At 40.7% G+C, this 22,476-nt stretch overlaps 1 protein-coding gene across 4 annotated transcripts in view; it reads left to right on the forward strand.

Annotated features, from left to right (window-relative positions):
* The window catches only part of tanc1b (tetratricopeptide repeat, ankyrin repeat and coiled-coil containing 1b), a 114,853-nt gene extending 94,612 nt beyond the window's left edge, over window positions 1–20,241 (forward strand). For all 4 annotated transcript variants that reach the window (XM_080904071.1, XM_080904074.1, XM_080904072.1 and 1 more), the window contains 13 exons: window positions 34–142; window positions 380–502; window positions 1,708–1,944; window positions 7,171–7,356; window positions 7,994–8,072; window positions 13,034–13,167; window positions 13,351–13,474; window positions 13,577–13,752; window positions 13,959–14,091; window positions 14,941–15,032; window positions 15,500–15,646; window positions 17,125–17,225; window positions 17,315–20,241. In XM_080904071.1, coding sequence (XP_080760197.1) covers window positions 34–142; window positions 380–502; window positions 1,708–1,944; window positions 7,171–7,356; window positions 7,994–8,072; window positions 13,034–13,167; window positions 13,351–13,474; window positions 13,577–13,752; window positions 13,959–14,091; window positions 14,941–15,032; window positions 15,500–15,646; window positions 17,125–17,225; window positions 17,315–18,893 — 3,220 coding nt within the window. In that variant the 3' untranslated portion in view covers window positions 18,894–20,241. The remainder of the gene's footprint in view (window positions 1–33; window positions 143–379; window positions 503–1,707; window positions 1,945–7,170; window positions 7,357–7,993; window positions 8,073–13,033; window positions 13,168–13,350; window positions 13,475–13,576; window positions 13,753–13,958; window positions 14,092–14,940; window positions 15,033–15,499; window positions 15,647–17,124; window positions 17,226–17,314) is intronic.
* The last annotated feature ends 2,235 nt before the right edge of the window (window positions 20,242–22,476 follow it).

The following is a 22,476-nucleotide window of genomic DNA, read 5'->3' on the forward strand; positions in this document are numbered from 1 at the left end:
GTATCCTATCTGTTCCCTTGTTTTCTAACCCAGGACCGGTCACGCTCTCATGGCTTTCATGTTATCGCGCCAAGAGGGGAAACTGAATCGGCAGCAGACAATGGAGCTGGGACACCACATACTCAAAGCACACATCTTCAAGGTATAGATGTGGAACCTACGTGGTCTATGCATTCATCTTTATTTGAAATCCATCCCTTGCAGGAATTTCTTGGTGTTCACTTTCTCTTGATTTATGCACTGTGACAATGGTTCACCAGAGGATAAGCCGTGGGATGTGGAAAGCAACATTGACAGCTTATGCCCCTCAGATTCGCTGGTTTTTACATATGTGTGTTTGTGTATTTACTCATGCATTTATGCATCGGCGTGCGTGCAGGGTCTGAGCAAGAAGACAGGCGTGTCATCCAGTGTCCTTCAGGCTCTGTGGATAAACTGCAGCACTGACGGCCTTTCTGCAGCCCTGGCCTCCCTGAGGAACCTCTACACACCTAATGTCAAGGTAAGCCTTTGCTTCAGGTTTGCTCCTGCGCGTCTGTTGAATGCAGAACAATCGGCTTATTAGCTAACGATGAAAAAAACACATTATTGATAACCTGAAATGCCTAAATGCAACAGGTTGCTTTTGTTGAAATGCAAAGTAGAAGCTTCTTGAGGGGATATAGGAAACCTTTAAACACTATATATTAAACACACAGTATATGTATCCAATTTTCAGCATTTTCATAACCCTTTTGTTACATTGGAGTAATATAATCATATACACTGGTTAGGTCATTTTAAAGCAAATGCATCTCAGAAATAACTGCAACTTTCTTTAGATTTTAGTTACACTTTTAATCCCCGAATGTTGCTCCACGCAGAGAATGTTTTATTAATAACCGCTGTCCTTTTATATTGTTAATGTGTCCAATTATAATTTGACAGGTAAATGTTAATAAGCTTCGCGCACGAGCCAACTTCCTGTGTACTGCTTTTCAGTCGTGTTTCGAAGGGCGATAATCATTTGGCCTTTCCTGGAAAGGCTGTTCTGCCAGCATGATGCATTCTGGCTCGAAGAAAAATTATCCTCCGTACTTCTTTGCCGTTAGTGTTATTGTTTCAGAGGGCGTTCCATCACCTGGTGTCTGTTTGTGAGTTATTGTATAAATGTGTAGTATTAGTCAAACAGACATTTACAAAATGACCTTATTCTCTCCTCTGGGGGAGGGGTGGGGGGGTTAATTATGCTACAGAGGATCCAGAAAATAACACACACTTTCATCTCCTGTCGTCAAACACTCATTTCACTCTTTGGTTTTGTTTGACTAGGCCTTTATTATTGATTTACTCGTAATGAAAGCGAATACCACACTTGATAATTGCATTCGCTAGAATGTGGCCGTTTCATTTGCCGTCTGAAAAATCTGAAGATGAGAATAAGAAGTTTGATCTCTGTATGAGCCATAAAATGAGTAATGGAAACAATTCTGCTGCTCAAACATGGGTGGTAGTTCACATTTTTAAGTGTATAATTTAGCCAATAAAGAGTAAAATAGTTAAACAGTCATCTCTTCTTAAGAGAATAACATTTATTTTTAATTCAGATTTCTTTCACCTTTAAGTACATGTGATAAAAAATTCACTTCTTTGCAAAGACCTTGAAATAAATATTCAAACGTGAATGCTTTCTGCATTTTTTATTTATTTTTTTGCTTGTATGATCAGGTAAGCCGTCTCCTGATGCTGGGAGGGGCAAACGTGAATTACCGCACAGAAGTACTGAACAACGCACCAGTGCTTTGCGTCCAGTGTCACCTCGGTCACCAGGAAATTGTCTCACTGCTGCTCGAGTTCAGCGCCAGCATGGATGTTGTTTCAGAAAACGGCATGAGCCCCCTCTGCTTCTCAGCTGCTGCAGGACACTTGGGACAAGTCATGCTGCTCTGTAAAAAGGAGGCTAAGGTGAGGACTTTTCATATTGTGACTACTTGACAACTCTACTGATGTAGTTTTCTTGTGATCATAGACATTTGGTTTCATTTGGCCATCTTTCTGGATTTCTGGCTTTTTCATATGCAGGGTTTGTATGGGTGCTTGAAATCATTAAAAAAGGCTTGAATTTAAATATTGTCTTTTCAAGGTTTGAATAGTGCTTGAATTTTAGATGTGGTGCTTAAACGTGGTTGAAACCATATTTCATTCACCACAAATAACTGAATGAGTCACAAAGTGTGAAAGCAAAATTTCTCCATCTGGTCTGCCTTGCACCTCTGCGTGCCAGTCTGTTTCAATGTGTGACCCCGCCCTCCCCCTGGGGATGAGTGCACTAACTTGACGTTGCTGTTTTAATGAGTGTTTGATGGAAAACGACACTGGTGGAATTTGCACTCTGAGTCACATGACAGGTGAGTCCTAGTAAATAATTTTCGAGTATGTGTACATAACACATGCTAATTTTAAAACTATTATTATTATTTTGTTAGCTATCAAACGTGCTGGAGAAATGCACTGAGTGTGATAGTACAGTAGTTGGTTATGGCATGGTGCTTTATGGTATATGCTGTAAACATAGCTAACATTACTTAGCAGTAGCAGTAATGTGAGTTACTTCACTCAAGTAAAAGCTTTAAACGTTAGTCTGATACTTAACTAGCCAACTTGAGGCTTAAGGGAATAATGGTAATAAGAGGGACTGATCCATATGGGCACAGAGAATAGCCACTTTTTGTGGTACTGAAGTTCCCGGGCTTTCATTCAAAATCTGTTTATCGTGAGCACCCACCCATTAAACATAAAAATTATAAATAGCTTCAAGCTATTTCAAGCTATTGATGCCTGTGGGCACTATCAGCCACTGAGACAACAGACAAATTTTAGTGTTTTAATGAATGAATATTTCATACATTAAGGCTGCCTGTTTATTTAAGAGAGGTGAACAATACATTATAATTGTACATAATAATATCACAGATGATAGACTAAATAAATAGATTTTACTTAGATGCTTGTTCATTCTTAAAGTCTTATATGTTGAATTGAACTGAATGTCATCTGTTCAAAGGCTCTCCCAGTCAGTGCTGTTCTCCATGCCTGTCTTACTGTACATGATGTTATTAGCACAAACACTTTAAAAGTTACTGTGACTCAAACATAGAAAAATAGATTTTTTATTTCCCTCGCCTAATATTTAAAAGTATTTTATAGCATATAACACCTTTGAAAATATGCTTTGGTTCACATTTAACTCCAGAAAATCATAAATCAAAATATGGATATTACCTGTCCACAGATTCATGGTGCAGTAACTGCTCTTTTAACTGTCTGGTGTCTTTGCTTTGTTTGGTGTTTGTAGACATGGTTTACATGAGTTTTTAGCTGAGATTCAGAGGTTTCTGTGGACACTACTCATGTCAGCACTTATATTTCTGACCTCGTGTTATAATCGATTAAACGTGATCTCCTCCCTTTTGCCCCCATTTTTGATGTTGTGGGTGCAAATGATCAGGCGTGACATTCTCATAATAAATCAGATAAAATACTGCAAAGAATTAATCCTGCGTTTGTGTGATTAAAATGTGTGTGCAGTGACACTGTTTTAAAGATTTGGCCTAAATAATTCTGGAGTGAATGAGCCTAAACATGATGACCTGACTAATGACACCATATCACCTGTGACACTCACACACGCACGTATGACTTTGCCAGTTTCAGCTGAAACAATTTCAGTGTTTCAAACCATGTTCCAGAGTTTTTAGTTCACCGTTCATGAGGTTTCAAGAAGAAAATGAAAGACAGATCTGAATGTTTGAAAGTGTTTTGGAAAAACTCTGTAAAGAATAGATGAACAATACTCAAAGGATAAATTCAACTGTTTTATTTTGTTAGATAAGTTGAAAAAAAAGTTAAACAAGCAAGTAAATAACGAAACAAGGTAAAACGAAGTAAGTTCAAAAAGTTAACAAGTAAATAACGAAACAAGGTTAAATGAGGTAAGAGCAAAAAGTTAACAAGTAAATAACGAAACAAGGTTAAATGAAGTAAGAGCAAAAAGTTAACAAGTAAATAACGAAACAAGGTAAAACGAAGTAAGAGCAAAAAAGTTAACAAGTAAATAACGAAACAAGGTAAAATGAAGTAAGAGCAAAAAGTTAACAAGTAAATAACGAAACAAGGTTAAATGAGGTAAGAGCAAAAAGTTAACAAGTAAATAAAGAAACAAGGTAGAGGAGAGAAAACCCCAACAATCCCCTCTGAGCAAGCACTAGGCGACAGTGGGGAGGAAAAACTGCCTTTAAACGGGCAGAAACCTCCGGCAGAACCAGGCTCAGGAGGGGGCAGTCAACTGCCGGGACTGGTTGGGGGGGTGAACAGAGGTGGAGCAAGACGAGGCTACATCAGTTGAAGAAGCAGTATTGTCCCTCTACCGGAAAAAGCTGAAGAATCTTTTCTTCTTTTTCATGGACTTTTCCACGAGCGCCTTTTTGTCCAGGATGAGGGTTCTCAACTCCTCGATGGTTTCTGTGTTTTGCCTCTCAAGTTTCTTGCATGTTTGTTCCACCTGTTCTAATGTTGCTTGTGTTTCTTCAAGCTTTTCTTTGAGGTCTTTGGATGTTGCCTCCTGTGTCAGCGTTGCCTTCTGCAGGTCTGCATTTCTCACTTGATCTTCTTTGTGCAGGCCTTCTAGCTGCTCATTTCTTTTCTGGATATCGTGGAGCGTACACTGCAGGTCCTCATGCGTTTTGTCTTGTTTTTGCTTTTGGGCCTGCATTTCTGTGTTTTCCCGCTTCAAGTTGTTGAATTCCAACAATATCCCCTTAATGAGCTCTGAGTTGTTTTTGGCCATGTGATCAATCTTTTTCTGCATGTGTGAGCATCGTTTTTCTAGTGTTTCCTTTTCTCCCTCCAGCTCACTTGTTTTGACCTTCAGTTCATCACAGAATCCTTGCAACTTTTGATTTTTACTCTCAAAGTCCTTGATAATGCACTTTTCTTCTGGCAGTCTTTCTTTCTGTTGCTCTTTCTCTTGAAGGAGGTCTTTATTTTGGACCAATGTTTGTTCCAACTCTGCCTTCACCATTCTGTACTTTTCCTGCATGCCTTGGAGCTCGCGCTGCAGGTCTTTTTGCTTTGTGTCCTGTTGTTCCTTCTGTTGGAGGAGGACTTCTTTATTTTTTTCTTCAGCTTCATCAAGCTTTCTTTGGAGCAGGTGATTCATTTGGTCCATGTATTGCAGATCCCACTCCATTTTAGCAATCGTCGCTTTCCTGCCTTGAAGCTGCTCGGACATTTCTTTAACTTCAGCGCTCTTTTTCTTGTTTTCTTTGATGAGGGATACAATCTGCTCTCTGGCTTGAGCAAACTTGATCCCCCAGCCCTCATTAATAATGTTGATGTCGGGCTGGCGCTGTAGTGTTTCTTCCAGGTGTTTGTTTTGTGCTTCCATCTGTAAGCACTTCTTCTCCAGGTGACGTTTTTCTTCTTCAATTTGTCGAATTTTGTTCTGGAGATGGTTGTTTTCATTCCTACTCTCCTGTAATGCCCTTTGGATGGATAAGAGGCCATTTGGAGAAATTGGCCGGCCACGCGTGGAAGGAGAGGCGGCGAAATCTTTTTGTCTCGGTTGCCGTAATCTTGGATACATGTTGGCGTTTGTATCCGATGACTCTGAGAGGTTTCCAAATTTTTCTGTAGTGAACGTTTGAAGGCTGCAAACACAAAGGCTGCGAAGAAACGAACTGAAAATTGCTGTTTCTCACCCCTATTTATAGAAAAACTTCAAAGGATCCTTGTGACATCCTTGTGACATCATCACTCCTAAGCCAATCAGATTGTCACATGACATTTTGGAATGTGGAATGGGGATATGTTTTTTTTTAAACAGTTTTCAAATGTAACTTAATATTTAAGTGTTTCTTACTTGACCCGCTTAGTCGATTAAAAAGTTAATTGCCACGAACACCCCTAATGTTATATAACAGACCACAGAAAAAAAGACAGGTTTTTTTCTACGTGACAGAGCTATAATAAATGGTTTTTTTTTTTTTATTATCCTACTTTTTCTAAAAGGGAACATTATTTAAAGAATATGTATTTAATTAAAAACTCTGTATTCATCTAAAGGGTATACCAAGAAGGGTGAGCTTCCTGCTTGAAAAGGAAATGACCAAAATAAATGTATTTCTCTGCAATTACAAACTCTGTGTAAACAGTCTTGGTGTCAAAATAAAGCTAACACTGGTGAGATGTCATCAGAGCTGTAAATATTACTGCAGATGTTACTATGTCAAAGTTACTGTTACTCAAACATAGAAAAAATGATTTTTTATTTCCCTCACCTAATTTTTAAAAGTATTTTATAGCATATAACACGTTTGAAAATATGCTTCAGTTCACATTTAACTCCAGAAAATCATAAATCAAAATATGGATATTACCTGTCCACAGATTCATGGTGCAGTAACTGCTCTTTTAACTGTCTGGTGTCTTTGCTTTGTTTGGTGTTTGTAGACATGGTTTACATGAGTTTTTAGCTGAGATTCAGAGGTTTCTGTGGACACTACTCATGTCAGCACTTATATTTCTGACCTCGTGTTATAATTGATTAAACGTGGTCTCCTCCCTTTTCCCCCCATTTCTCTGGGCATGTGTGCTTAACTAGTTAAAATAACAAACATCTGTCTCCTATTTTTGTGTCACAAAAATTATTAATTATTATTAATGATTAAAGACTTATTAATTTGTGCAGTTTTCTTGTTTTGTGTGGTTGTTGTTTTTTGTCAAGTGGAGATGAATATCTTTAAGTTGATTTGTTCACATTTGCACATCTTTCTGTTTTAAGAGAAATATGTGTTTTGAGTTTGTACACTATATGCATATAAATCAACCATTTCCTTTTTCAGTGTTTTCGTGTGGTGCATTTTTCTCTGTTTTAACAAAAGGAGAACAAAGGACTTTTAAGTCGACCTAAGATGATTTGTTTCAATTTTTACATGGTCTTATTGAGGTAATGCAAATTGAAACATTCATTCTTTTTTTGGTAATGTACTGGAAAAGCTTGATAATGGACTTTGAAAGTGCGTAAAAATTACTTAAATTTGAAAAATGCGTCTGAACCATGCATACGGTATATTTACCTCACAGGTTTTTGCTGTTTCTGTTTATTAAAACCAAGAATCTTCTTTTTGCCAGGTTGATCATGTAGATAAGAGTGGCCAGTGTGCTCTGGTCCATGCTGCCCTACGAGGACACCTTGAGATTATCCAGTACCTGCTGGAGCTAGAATGGAGTGCTGAGGGGCAGCAGCAGGACTGCTCTCTGAAGAGCAAAGCTCTGCAGCAGGCTTTGATTGCAGCCTCGAGCATGGGGCACACACAGGTCTGACTGACACACATGCATGTATTTTACCAGATCCATAGACATAAATGCCCTTTTTTTTGTACTGTTTCTCGCTACAAAAGAAAGAAAACATGGATGTACAAAAAACATACTTTAAGCCACACAGGATCCTGGTTTTTCCAGTTTTAATAGTGAGACAAGACCTTTTCTTTCTTGCATGGTTTCACAACAGCCTTCACAAAGAATTTCTGATTTATTTTTTTTTAAAGATCAGAAGGAACTATAGATATATAAAATAAAAATGAGCACACAGCGTTCTCTGTGAATATGACTCAAAGCCAGAAGTACTGTTCAGAATTGCATGTAGATTCACAATTGATAACAGTGCAGCGCCTTCAGCTGCCCCGGTGAGACGTAGACTCAAGGTTTAGTTTGGCTCCCTCGTTAGCTGGAATTGGCTCCCAAGGCCTGGATTAGAATAACATAACTGGGCCAAGTGAAGTCAACCTGCATGCAGAAAAGACCCTTTTAAAGTTCAACTATTTGAATGCGCGTTTTTGTTAATGTTTTTTAAGATTAGCATTTTGTATACTGTAACCTCTCAAAGGTTTATTTGATTATTTTTTTTTTTTCTGCTGAAACAGCATGTCATTAATCTAAGTTTCTTTTTTGGCAGGTTGTGAGAGGCTTGCTGGCGTTGAATAATGAGCACGCTGTGCAAATTGATAGTCATGACACACTGTGGGGAGAGACAGGTATGTTCTCATCAATCTTTTTGCATTACACGGCTCTTTTGTACTATCACCAGCTGTTTTTGCATTCTGAACCACACTGCTGTAATTGAATGCTGCAGTGGAAAGTCCTGTATCTGTGCTCTCCACAGTAATGCTCTCTGTTTGATGCAGAGGTCGCTCAACCCAAATGTGGGTGCATTTTAATGGCTGTTGTAAGTCCTCCTGTGCTGTACTTTCTGGTAAAAGCATTACTTACTCTTGTCGTGTAGCTTTCTGCTTGGAATTCAGTCCACACAGTATTTTCCTTTTTTTTTTTTTTTTTAGAAAAATTGTCCCACTGAATTTTAGGAACAGTATTCCCTCGGTGCTTTATGTTAAAACAACAGCGTCGACTCCACAGTTGGTTTTATACGCTGCTAGTCCCACTCAGATTTAGAATGAGTAGTAGTTCCTGTTTTGTTTTTCCTGAAAGGATTATTTTGGACTTTTTAAAAGTTTGTCCTTCCCTCTGTGGGACAGTTTGTTTTCATTTGAAAGTGATTGAGGAGTCAAAGCAAAAAGCCATGTGGTGCTGCAGGAAACGGCATGAAGTCGGAAAAGCAGAAGGTGGCTGTCAGATTTAAGACGGGTTACTTGAAGGTTGTCTGACAGAAATGATACAGCAGACTGCAAGGCTGCATTGGCCGGGAAGCGTTCATGCATCATAATTTTTAGCCATTAAAGCATTACTACTTTGTCTTTAATGCAGTATTTTAACGGTAACTCATTACTTTTGCTGAACTCAGTAATCGCATTAGAGTGAGTACTTAATCATGTTATTACTTGTGTTCCACGAGTCTTCAATCTGAATAATGGCAGGGAAAAAAATCATTAAACATACAATTTCATCACGTGCACAGCATGGTAAATGGCCTGTATTTATATAGCGCTTTACTAGTCCTTAAGGACCCCAAAGCGCTTTACATATCCAGTCATCCACACATTCACACACTGGTGATGGCAAGCTACATTGTAGCCACAGCCACCCTGGGGCGCACTGACAGAGGCACTGACAGCAACCACCTGACGCCATTTTTAAAATACGAGACGAAAAAGATTGTCTTCAGTTTTTAAGTGTTTGACGTTTTTCGAATGTCTATAATCTGTGATGGAGAAAGGGAAAAATTTTATGTACTACATAAGATTTCTATTTTATGTCACAGTGCAGAGATCCAGATGTTCAATACAGATGGTTAAAAAGCACAGCTATGCTTTATTTTTCATTGATCCTAGTAATACTTGTGATGCATTATGTAAGAATGAGACACATGTGGTGTTAGAGCTTCAATATTCCTCACAATCATTAGTGCAGGTTGTGTTAAAACATTGGCCACATTTTTGTCATCATCATTATGAACATCTGCCCTGAGAGTCAAGTGTCCAGATAGCATTAGACAACAGTATTAGTTGTCGCTGCAGTCATAGTAGAATATGTATAAAGAAGAATTCTCTTTGTGTGTCTCTCAACTCTAACCCAGCAGGATTTAGCATTCAAAGTTGGCTGCTTTAAGAATGTAGGTCAGCTTCTTAGTGGAGAGGTTGTCCAAAGTGTGGCTAACTGCTGCTTGTTCTCTGTTAAATGACTGCTTCAGATGATTTTGCAGTGCTGGCCTGGGACAAAGATCTTTCCCTCTGAAATATAGATTAGATCTGCTTGGAGCAAAGTAAAATCCAATAGTACACGTGGCTTTCCAGTATTTGACTTTCAGCTCTTTTTAACAAAGTGGATGTTTAATCATTGCTATCACCTCACCTCTTCCTTCTAAAGTAATAACATAGTGGGTCACAGGTGGCAGTAGTCAGAGCTGTGGCTCCGCTGACCTGAAACACAGTGAGTCTTAACCCCTTGACATGACCTTGAATTAACATATTTTTGCACCCACCTGGCACTCATTAAAACTGTGATCCTGGCTCATCTGTATTCAAGGGGATTAAATCTGTAAACAACAGTAAACACAGTTATGACCACAATGTAGATTTGTCTGCACTCAGTCATGCTTGGGGGGGAAAAAATGAATAAAAAAAGCTGGAATTTTGCTGCAGACATAAATTGAATATTTAGTGGTGGAGTGGCTGCACTGTCTAGAAATGACTAGATACAAACACCAGAAATTATTAGCGATGAAGCAATATATGAAATCCCTTTGCTGCTATTCAGCTGCAGGTTTATTAATCCAATTGTTGTGCTGTGATGCAGAGAAGATGGAAAGCGAAAAAGAAAATTCAGAAATATCCCCTTGAAAACCAGCCTTTTGTCGTTGCCTCAGAAACGCTCCTCTCATAACGATGTGTGAAATGTTATAGCGTGTTTAAAATTCATCGGAGTATTACATCTCACTGCAAATAGACCTGCTGTCTCTTGTGTTTAAATAGAAGAAGATTTGATTGTACATCTGTGCAAACTCTATCTTTTAAAGTCCCCTCTTAGGATGCAATAAACCTCCCTGTTATGCAAAGAAAGGCAATTTACCTGCAAAGAGTCATTCTAGTTGTTGTAAGCATGACTGGCTTGTGGCAAAGAGCCACAGCATTGTTATTTTGCATAAAAGCAATTTTTGTTACATATTTTGGTCTTTTTTCTATAATTGCAAATGAAGTAGATACTACCGTTTATTTGGGAAGTGAACCCCCAGTTCCTTGGGTGAAAATCTTGCAAGATCCTTTCATCCACCATGATGTTGTCCCTATGTCGACTTTATTTAAATACTTTTTTGTCTAGCACAAGCTTTAGTATTTTGTGGTCTTAGTCCCTGAATTGCAAAGCTATGATCAAACAGCAGGATTCTTGACCCCAGAGGAAGATGTTGAAGGGGCAAAGCGACAAGGACAATATCAGTTATCCAAGAATCAGGAAGTTTGGTTTACTTAAAGAAATACAGCCGGGAATTAAGCTACACTTTCAAGCTCGGTCTTCATGAAGAAATTGTAATCATTTGAGTAAAGTGAATTCATTTTCATGTTCAAGAATTTGAAAATAATTGAGCTTTGTGACACAGCATGTCATCCTGCTGGAAGCAGTGTGATCATAAAGGGATGGTCAGCAGTAATACTCATGTTTGCCGTGTCGTTACTCATGTACGGTGGGTTGGGTCTCACCATTACACCACCAGCAGCTTAAACTGTTGATACAAGAATGGATGCATTCTTGTTGTTTATGCCAAATTGTGACCCTGTCGTCTGAACGTTGCAGCAGAACCAATTTTAGTGAGAATCTTGAACCTCTGTTTCCTGTTCTTAGCTGGCACATAGTGTGGTTTTCTGCTGCTGTAGCCCATCTGCTTCAAGGTTTGACACGGTGTGTGTGTGTGTTTAAAGATGCTCTTCTGCATACCTTGGTTTTAAGGGGTGGTTATTTGAGTTGCAGCTGCCTTCAACAAGCTGTTGAACAGGCAAAACCAAGTGATAATTGTTCAAAACCATTGTCTGGATTGTCTTTCATCATTTTCCTGCAACCGTGCTTTTTTCTTAAATTGACAGTCTGTCAGGTTTTTTTAATGAAACTCTGAACAGTTCTTGTTCTGAAACTATTACAGGCACAAGCATGGACAAACTGAAATATTCCTTACTGTGGTTAGAAAGGCATTTGGCATTGTTTTGAGAAAAAATTAAAAAAAAAAGAGTTCCAGCTTTTTTCTTTCTTTTTTTTTTTTATCTGCAAAGCTTTGCTTAAAATGTCAGGTCACGACCTCTCTGTTGTTGGTGTGTCTTGAGCTCTGCCAGCCTGGTTGCAGAATAGGGCTATTATACGTTTACCTAGTCTATCAAAGTGATTTAAAGACGCTTTGAGGTGGCTTGTAGGTGGTCTGCACGGATAGGAAGAGGAGAGGTGAAATGCAGGAGAGCTGAGATGAATAGCTTTCAAAACACAAGATAAGGAAGGATATCTTTGCAAGTTGCTCTAAAACAATAAAAGTTAGAAAAGGAGCTCCTTATTCTGTGAGTAGGAATGTTGATAATCTTCTGTAGAAGCTCTTACTTTGAAGGTTCGAATAAATACCCTCATCAATATATGGAAAGGTCTCTGAGGATGAAGAACTTCTAAGAATAACGTGTAAAAACATGAAGAGTGCAGCTCTTGAGCTGCTGATTATATGTTCATTGTAGGCCACTACCATCCCCACTCTGGCTAACGCCGCTCCCTTGAGAACAAGCACAGCCTAAGTTTAGTTCCTTAGAGTCATTGTTCTGCTCTGTGCCGTGTGAGAGGATATCCATATTTTGAGCAGATGGAGGCTGGGATTGGTTGGCTCTGATGACTGTTCATCCAGATGGATGATGTCAGAGAGACAAGAAGGCTTAGCGGCACCTTAAATCTTTGTGAGAGCAAAGCTGCTCCGATTCTTAACGTTGGATCCCTCTTTGTTTGGATAACCAGCACTCATTTAAGACCAGTCCATCTGCTGACGAACTGTAAGCATCCAACACTTGAAGAATCTCTTTTCTTTACAAGCATCAATTAATACAGCGTTTGAGTTCCTTTTCTTTAAAATTAATTGGCTAATTCCAGTTAATCTCGGTTTGAGGAAGATACAAAACGTAAACAAGAACGGGCATTTAACACAGTTGCTTGATTTTTCTTGTCTAATGTTTGTCTGCTGATGCATGAAATGACTGAATTCTCATCTCTTTGTACAAGGCCGGGGGAACTTGAGGCAGGAATTTAATGAGTTTAATAAGCATAAACATAATTATCTGATTTAAAGTCAATTAGTAGCACGCTGCAGCTTACACTCCTTATTTTTCCAGAGATTCTGGAGTCACTGTTTCTATCTGAGCCGTACACAGTACTTCAAGGGTACTAAAGACATTGGATGCCTCTTTATTAGCAGCAAACAACACTGTGTACTGGACACATTTTGTTCGCTTTCAAAGTGTTTCTTTTACGATATATTAATAAGTAAATGTGTCTGAAGAAGTGCCTGTGTCCCCTTTCCTCACTTTAGCCTTGACGGCTGCAGCCGGTCGTGGCAAGATGGAGGTATGCAGCTTTCTGTTGGAGCAGGGGGCGGTGGTGCAGCAGGTCAACAGGCGGGGGGTGTCTCCTCTCTTCTGCGCGGTCAGACAAGGACACTGGCAGGTGAGAGTTTCTGAGTGGTTACAAATAACAACACTGCTTCCAACTACAGTTACACAGTGGCATCTTTCTCCAAACGTGTGGCATTTGATTGCATTATGTGTCCTGCCCTCACAGTCTCCTGCTTTCTTAAATAACGCTGCGCGTGAGCTCTGTATAGCTGAACCTTATTCGCCTGTGTGTTAGATTGCAGAGCTGCTGCTACAGAATGGTGCTGACATTAACATCAGTGACAAGCAGGGCAGGACCCTGCTCATGGTGGCTGCTTGTGAGGGTCACCTGAGTACTGTGGAGTTTCTGCTTTCTAAAGGTGAGCGGTGCACCAAAGCATCATATGCCAGTTAGCTAGTTGTAGTCAACAGTGTGTTCATATGAAACAACTGTTTGTTTGTTTTTTCCATTGGTCTTAAAGGTGCATCTTTAACGTCGATGGACAAGGAGGGACTGACGCCCCTGAGCTGGGCATGTTTAAAGGGACATAAGAATGTGGTGCAGTTTTTGGTAGAGAAGGGTGCGGTCATCGACCACACGGACAAAAACGGACGAACTCCACTGGACCTCGCTGCCTTCTATGGAGACGCAGAGATTGTGAGTGAAATTGTTTTAAATTTGCTGAAACACACACACCCCCTCCAATATCCTTAGAGACACAAAAACACCACACGTCCCAATCTTTATTTAGCCTTAATTAACATTCCACTAAGGTTAATGAACACATACTGTTGTGAGTTAGCTGCACTCTTGACTGTGGATGCATTGTTCATGTTTTCTTAACCATCTGTGGCCTCCTATAGGTCCAGTATTTGGTGGAAAGAGGAGCAGTGATAGAGCATGTGGACCACAGTGGGATGAGGCCTCTGGACCGGGCCATAGGTTGTAGGAACACGTCAGTGGTGGTGACTCTATTAAAGAAAGGAGCAAAGCTGGGTAAGAACTCTTAAAAAATGCCTTGACTAAGGGTGAAACTGCTTAAAGCTGTATTTTGTATATTTATTACCAACATGTCAAATTGAGACTAGTGAGTGAGGGAAACCAGTACCAGTTTGTACAACCCTCTTTGGACAGCTTTACGCCTGTGGTTTCTACAAAGTGCCCGCAGAGTACTGTCACATCTCAGTAAACACAGAAAGACAGTATTTTGTTACGTTTCTATGTCGGGTTTGTTTCTGCCCTCTTCTGTATCTCATGGTACTAAATACAATCAGACAAAATTTGTGGAATGTCGTGGGAAAACTGTTTCCATTCCTGCTTTTCACTCACTGTGGGCGTGCGTGCGTGTGTGTACCCTAACTATAAAGAGTATGTCGGTCCCATTTCTCCCTGATGAGCTGCTTGGCTAATTTAAGAATGTGACTTATCACCCAAATGACATTCATAAAGCTACATTTCTGCAGCTTATCTTCAGCGCACTCTGCTGTCTTGGAGAAAAAAAATAGAGCTGAACCTTTAAATTTTCCTCGGCGCAGTCAGCGTGCATTTACTGATGAAAATGTGACATCATTTCAACTTAAGTGAGCCATAATTGTATATTGTCACACTGCACTTTGTAACACAATTTGCTTTCGCTTCAAATAACAACCCTTCCTGTCGCATGACCTCTCTTCTCTTCCTCCTAACTGTTAACTGGCCTCAATAAACTTAAGGCTACAGAACGTCTCCTTATGATCGATCAGGTACAATCTTTAGGTAACTTTACCTTGTACCAAATTAAAGAGAATACGATGTCCGTCTGTTCAAGCTGAAAACGGCACCATGAATTGCCTTCTGCTTCCGCAGGGAACGCTGCTTGGGCCATGGCTACTTCAAAGCCTGACATCCTCATCATCCTCCTTCAGAAGCTGATGGAGGAAGGAAACCTGCTTTACAAGGTATCTGAAATAGAAACTGATTCCTCTCGACAGTAAAGATGATTTTCCTGTTTTAATGAAATGCTTAAAAAAAACACAGACATGGCTCCTCCAATCTTTTTTATAAAAAGGAGTGGAGAAGGATGGTTTTTTCTTGCTTAGATAAATGTAGACAATGAATCGATGTGCATGTTTCATAGCACTCAACAAAGGTGCCGTGATCGATGTCTGACATTTAACAGATTGAGTTTGCAGCAGAAAGGACAAACCTGTCATGTGTAACTTGTTAGTGTGTGTGCGCGTCTTATCTGAGCTTGTCTGTTTGTTGTATGTGTGATTGATGAGAAGGGAGGACTTGAGCCAGAGAACAGCTATTGTGGGAGTATCTGGTGGATGCCTTGGCCTGCTTCTCTCCCCTACATTATTCCGCTTTTCCTTTGGTTCTCTCCTCTTCCTCACCACGTGTTTGCCCTTCATGTGTCCTGCAGAAAGGGAAGATGAAAGAGGCAGCCCAGAGGTACCAGTACGCCCTGAGGAAGTTTCCCAGAGAAGGCTTCGGTGATGAACTGAAGGCATTTAAAGACCTGAGGGTCTCCCTGTACCTCAATCTCTCCCGCTGTCGCAGGAAAACCAATGTACGTCTCTCAAGAGACTTTGATTTCTTCTTCATTCATATTTATTTATGAATGTGTAATAATATTGTTATTGATATACTGTGCAAATGTCGTGAACCCTTAATCGATATTTCAATTTTGGGCTCAAATCAATGTAAAGATATCTGTGGGAGGTCAGGATATTTGTAAAACACAGTGAAAGCTGGGTCGTGGTTTAGGGCTGGATTTCAGTCAGTATTTTCTTGTCACAACAAGTTTTCATCCACCATGTAAACCATGGCAGCACCCTGATTTTTTTTAGCATGACAATGATCCCAAACAACTTACTAGTGCAGTAAAAGCATGCCTGGACAGAAAAAGAAACACCCAGTGGAACTCAATCAGTCATGGACTGGCCTCCACAGAGCCCAGACCTCAACAAGACTGAAGCAGCGTGGGATCATCTTGACAGAGAATGGACCAAAAGTCAACCAACATGCAAAGAAGAGCTTTGAATGATCTTCAAGAAGCCTGGAAACTGCATTCTTCAACACAACTTGAACCTAAGAAAGTTCAGGCTGTGTCGAAGAATAAAGGTGGTCACACCAAATGTTGACTTCAATGCTTGTTTCCTTGTGAAGTTGCACATGTTTCAATCAATGTGCACATTTCTCTATTAAACTATTAAAAAAAATAATAATAAGGCCCCACTCAAGACCTTTGCACAGTATTGTATGCATATATTACTGTATAGAAAGGAAAGGAGGAAATCTGTGACTCTGCTGTGGTTTGAGTATGTGCAGACACAAGAAGGCTTGTTAGTGTTTAGCTGGTAACATGGGTGGTAGGGGTGGGAGAAGGGTGCAGATGTGCTCGGTAGGTGACTCAGACCCAGACAGTTCTAATGTCAGCTTCTCCGCTCACTCATGTTTTACAGAATGATGGAGTAATATTTAAGCTGGGATGTGCATTTTGAAAATGACACCAAAGAAAGCATGAAAATGTGAACATATGAAAGGTTTTGGGTTATTTTCCCCCAGATAATAGTTTCTGCAGATTTAGTTTTGTTTACAGTCCAAAGCCCAAGTCTAGCAGGAAGACGTTTGTAGTGAGCCAGCTGTTTGTGCAATTACATGCCGCAAGCAAGAAGATATGAGGGAAACAGGCGGCACAAGGTTGTGTGTTTTCTACAATAAACTAACTACCTGGGGTGCCTGCCAGGCATTTTATCACTTCACATGGGGAGTATAAAGTGTGAGAGAGATGTTGCGTGGATCGCAGTCAGCCGTCATATAGTGTTTGGAAACATTGTTTGTGTGTGTGATACAAAACAGACAAAAAGGGGAAAAAATGCACTCAAAGCAAGAAAACTGTGACATAAAATGAAGTAAGTCACAGATGTTCTACTCTGTGACAGGAACTAAGTAGTGTATACTGGTTTCCATTATCACTATAGCAAGAAGAGAATAACAACTGGTTCAAAATCATTTATCCGTTTTGTTTTTTTGCCTCGGCTGTAGGATTTTGGGATGGCTGAGGAGTTTGCAACAAAAGCGCTGGAGCTGAAACCCAAATCCTATGAGGCCTACTATGCCCGTGCCAGAGCTAAAAGAAGCAGCAGGTAAGCGGTTCAGTAACTCCAGACCAGCGTTGTGTTGATGTTTTTATTTTATTTATGCCTCGGGTTACAATGCCTCTCTCCATTCGCAGGCAGTTTACAGCAGCCTTAGCTGACTTACATGAAGCAGCCAAGCTGTGTCCCAATAACCGGGAAATCCGCCGTCTGCTGGCTCGAGTGGAGGACGAATGTAAACAGATGCAGCGAACTCAGACCAAAGGAGGCCTCGCTGCAGCTGCATCCAGCCAGGCATCAGGAGGCCACGAGTCTGACCAGGAGCAGGAGGAAGGGCAGGACGACCCCTCAGAGCACAGCCTTGCTAGGAGTGTGGAAGGCCAAAGAGATATTCTTGAAGAGGAGGAAGAGGAGGAGGATGCCATGCAGCATGACAGGACAGGTGAAGCCTGCTGGTCCCAGAGCAGTTACTCTTTTAACAAAGTCTTACCCTCTGAGTCAGCGGCTGCCAGCATCAGTGTGGGACACCAGAATCAGAGTCTGAGCCCCAGCTCACCCCCAGGCCCCAGCAGGCTTCCTCCTCACAGGTACCCTCGTGAGCACCGGGATGCCCTGCCTCAACAGGGGCTGGTCCTGCAGCCAACTAAGCAAGCCCAAATTGTCAAGACCAATCAGCACATGAGTTCCATGCAGACCGGGGGAGGAGCCGTGGGGGGTCGCTCGGCAGGGGCCAAATCTCAGTACGCTCCCTCCAGTCCGTTACCCAGCCGACACATGTCCAGCATGCTGAAGCCGGGCCCAGGTATCGACATCGGCCCTCTGCCCACCCCAGCTGACGAGCCCATGTATGGGAACCGCATGTTGCTGGCAGCTGCCTCCTCTTCCATAGGTCACAGTTGTGAAAGTGAGAGTCTCCACTCCTCTCAAGCCTCTTACTCATCCTGCAGCAACTCTAAAGGTCTGGGCCAAGACAGGCTGTCTGCCCACTCCGCATCGTCCTTGGATGGCTTGGCCTGCTCTGGTCCTGGATTCCAGGGGAATCACTCAGAGTCTGGAAAGGAAGGGATGTGCGCTGCAGCGGGATCTCAGGGAGGCGGTGGCAGCAGCAGCATGCGTGTGTCTAGTTCCACCAGCAGCCTGGCATCAAGCAGCAGCCTGTCAGACAGCGGCAAGCTAGGTCCTGACGTTCGCACCAAGATCACTGACAAAACAAAGCACAGCCAACAGGGCAGCGCCGCAGCCGAGTACAAACCCAGGCCCTTCATGGGCATAACCGACAAGACAGCCCGTTTTCAGCAACAGCAGCAGATTCAACAGCAGCAGCACCACGGCTTGCAGAGTCACCCGAGCCTGCAGTCTATCGGTCGCAGCTGGCTGAACCACTCCTCCGACGGCCTCGTGTGTCACAACATGTCGACAATGGGCATGCAATCTGTCGACGGCAAAACGGCGAGCTCATACCAGGAGCAGCACAAACCTCCACCACCTCAGGGTGGTATGGCGATGAGTAGCTTACAAAATGGCATGCATGCCAAGGAATTTGCAGAGAAGTTCTGCCAAGCTGCCAACTGTTACAAAGAGTCCAAGCCAGCACTGGCTATGCCACACACGTTAATGGACAGTAAGCCTAAGCAGCCTGGCCTAGCTCGAGATAATCCTGCCATTCACGTAGCTTCAATGAAACCAAAGCGATCATTTATAGAGTCGAATGTGTAGACAAGCGTCTTTTATCTCTCTTACGATCCTTAACGCACACGCGCACAGACACAAGGAAAAATCTAAAGTGAGAGGGACTTGTTTCATATTTTTTAACCAACCCCAGAGTGCAGTCTGACGTTAAGTCTTATAAGGAGTACAGTTTGCAAGCTGTTTGTTTTCCCGGGAATTCAGGCACCAAGCAGCGTGCAGAAGGCTCCCAATTTTTACTCGTCCCAATCTGCCGCTTCTGGCTGTCAGCTTTTGTTACATGACATGTCCGTCGTCGTTCAGCCAGGCTGGAGACAAAGCACTGAAGGAAGTATCCAGACATGTACTCTACAGTCCTGATCAACAAAACGGTGGCAATGAGCACTTTACACAGTTAGCAAGTGCTTAAACAACATATTCAGTTACAGCTTAATGTTATTACAGAGTAATTCATTTACGTCCATGGTGCTGAGAGCAAAGAAATACGGTCTCTTTAAAAATGATTGAGAACCCTTTGTTTTCTGCACACTTTGCTGCAATTGCTTTTAATTCAATTTGAATCAAATTGTCATTTTACACTCAGTAGCCCAAAAATGACAAAGTGCAAACACATTTGCTGAGTTCTTTGTAATTTCATTGAAAATCAGACACCGAAGCCTCTCATTCATCTGTTTAAATTTGCAAAAGAGCAAAGTGTGCACAAAATAAATGGATGTGAAGGAAGACGTAGTCCCCGGTGAAACGTTCAGAGGGTTTAAGGGACGGGCATTCCTGTGTTTTACGAAGGACGTTATAGATCCTCATGTTGTGTATATTATATAAATATGTACTTTTCCTTCTTTTCAGTGAAGGTCCATGTTAAGTGTATTGACAAGTTCCGACTTGTGTATCTCGAGTTTTAGGCACAATGTTGTTCAAATGGTGTTAAAGGTTCTAAAACAAAAAACAAAAAAGCATTTGTTAAATATGTTTGTACATTATATAAAATCACCATTAACACTGAATTGAATTCCTTTCTGTATCTGCTTGTTGTTGCTGTCTAGTTTAATTTATTTACAGCGCCAATGGCTTGGTTAATTGTAAAAGCAATATATTTTATATAGTTATTTTTGCACAGCTACTAAGACATTTTATGATTCTCAGTGTTGAAATTTAAGTGCATGCTTCAATTGCAGTTTATATTACAGAGTGGAAAAAAGTCTATAAAAGCAGAAAAATGGTTTGGGGACTCAGTGCCATCAGTTCTATTTTATTATGTACATTAAATGCAATTGTTGCCATGTTTTCAGTATTGTGAGCTTTATTAGCTGTGATCACATACTGTAATTGAACGTTTTTGCCATAGCTACCATGGGAGAGAGAAATAAAGACCCACTGAGGAAACAAAATTGCTCTGTTCACTTTTATCCTTTGGGCTGATTTGGTGAAGCATCGGTCATAAAGATCTACAGGAGTGTAAACATAACTCTACCATGTGGTCACAGTTGAAAGCAGTTCAGCAGATTAACATAGCTCAACTTGTCCTGGTTGCACTATACACGCCATTTTCCACATACATTAGCCAAAGAATTAAAAGCTACTAGAGCCAGTGAGACTATTTCCATAGAAGCTGAAGATTTTTCCTCTTCTGAATTTCTGCTGTATTTGCTTTAGAAGCTCCACACTTTATCAGCCTAATCAAAAACTGAAGCTGCACACGGGAAATAAGCCAGTGTACGGTGTTGAATGAGGACACTGAATTTAAAGATAAGGTATAGAAAACGGTTGCAAAACAGATTCTTCAGGACGGTAAGTTTCTTCTTCGTGCATTCTTTTATTGCAGCATGTAAGATTTTAGCAGTGCTCTAATTGGAAGCTATTGTACACAAATAGTAATTGAACATTCATATATTCCTTTCAAAGTATTTCTTTTTATATGTGGAGTAAATTTAGTGAAATATCTCTGAAATGCAATGTATTTACATGGAGCTAGGATTAGCTTAGCTTTACCTGTAATGTGTCAGTGTCCAAGTGTGTCATAGATGCGTGCGTAGGACTGGTGTATGTAATGTTAGAACAAAAAATAATTTTTAAAAGACAGGGTGGGAACCTAACTAGAAAACAATTGCCGGTTTCCCAGTGATGGTCTTAAATTGTGCCGATTGCAAGCAACTGGCAACCAGCCGGTCGCTCAGAGATTGAGAGCGTTGCATGCTTAACTTGAGTGACCAAGGCGATCGCACAGGTTTCCTGGTGGAAGACCAATTATCTCCAAACAATTATGGTCTGACTCAGACTGATTGCAATCGCTTCAGACAGACTGGCAAAAGTTTGCAAATAACTGCAGTCTAATTTATAAACGCTGACAGATTGCCAACACTCAGTTGCTTGTAATCTGGTTATTTTCCTATGTAATAGCAAGGTGAGTGTCATTTTGCAGTAAATCACCATCCTGAAACAGCTAAGTCAATATTTGTGCAGGAATTCCTGTTTTAACTCAATTAGGTTCTGGTTGGACTCTGAATTTAAACCGTTCATATGAGTTTCTTGTCCATGTAGAAGGCAAAAGATTGATCATTTTTGCTGATGTATCACACTTGTGATCACTCTGATCACAAACCTATCGCACACAAATGCCAACTTGGTCCTACTACGTTGCAAACTGACAACAGGGTGTTACTAACTTTCGATGGCCGTTTTATCACCTTCTTGAAATCACTTTGAGGACATCAACTGACTGCAAGTGGGTGTAGACCTGGCTCCTGAATCCAAACAACCATTTCAAACTCAAAAGAGTTTAAGTTTGTTGCACACAATTGCAATACATTTTAGTCATGCCACGGCCTCCGGTGGCCGTTTTCCCTGTGGTGACCTAAGCTTGTAAAAGTACAGACATTCTGTACAGATAGTAGTGTTAAAAATAATATTTGATTACTGAGTACTTGCATGTAAGCTTTAAATTTCCAGTTTATCAGATACCACTGAGCAATCTTTACCTTTAAAAAGAAAATGTAGGGAGTAAATGTGAAAAGATGCCAGAAAAAGAACTAGTCAAGTAAAATACCGATACCTGAAAATTGGGCATTGCAACTATTGCATGTTTAAGATGCACCATCTTCACCACTGAAACCAAGAAGCTAAGTCTATGGTTGGTTAGTGGGGGGTGAGCTATTGGTTTACCCTCGTGGGAGTTTCATTATGACCCAACGATGATTTTTAAACAACAGCATTCAGTTTTACATGGCATCTTCCAGAATTACTGAGCTAGAATAAACCACTGCAAGCTGTTAGTAACAGAGTAAAGCTACAGTAGGTTTTAAAATGTCACACTATAGTACTTAGTAAGTAATTAATAACTGGAGTAAGATTATATAAAGGTTGCTGAATATTAGCCAAATAATGACCGATTTTTGATAATGCTAACTCAAGTCACAGTCAAAAACACGTGATGCCAGTTGCACAGATAAATGCAGTAAATCTAAAGTTCTAGCATCAGCCTCCATTAGCGATATGCTAATAGTCATGCCAGTCCAAATAAGGCTGTGAAAGCAAACCCATTTTATTCTTTTTATAAAAAAAAAAAAAAAGGATTTTGAGTTGTACTTCACTTTATTTTTTTAAAGGCACATTAAAA

Source organism: Rhamphochromis sp. 'chilingali' (genome assembly GCF_963969265.1).
Source record: "Rhamphochromis sp. 'chilingali' genome assembly, chromosome: 14".
NCBI classification, from domain to species: domain Eukaryota; kingdom Metazoa; phylum Chordata; class Actinopteri; order Cichliformes; family Cichlidae; genus Rhamphochromis; species Rhamphochromis sp. 'chilingali'.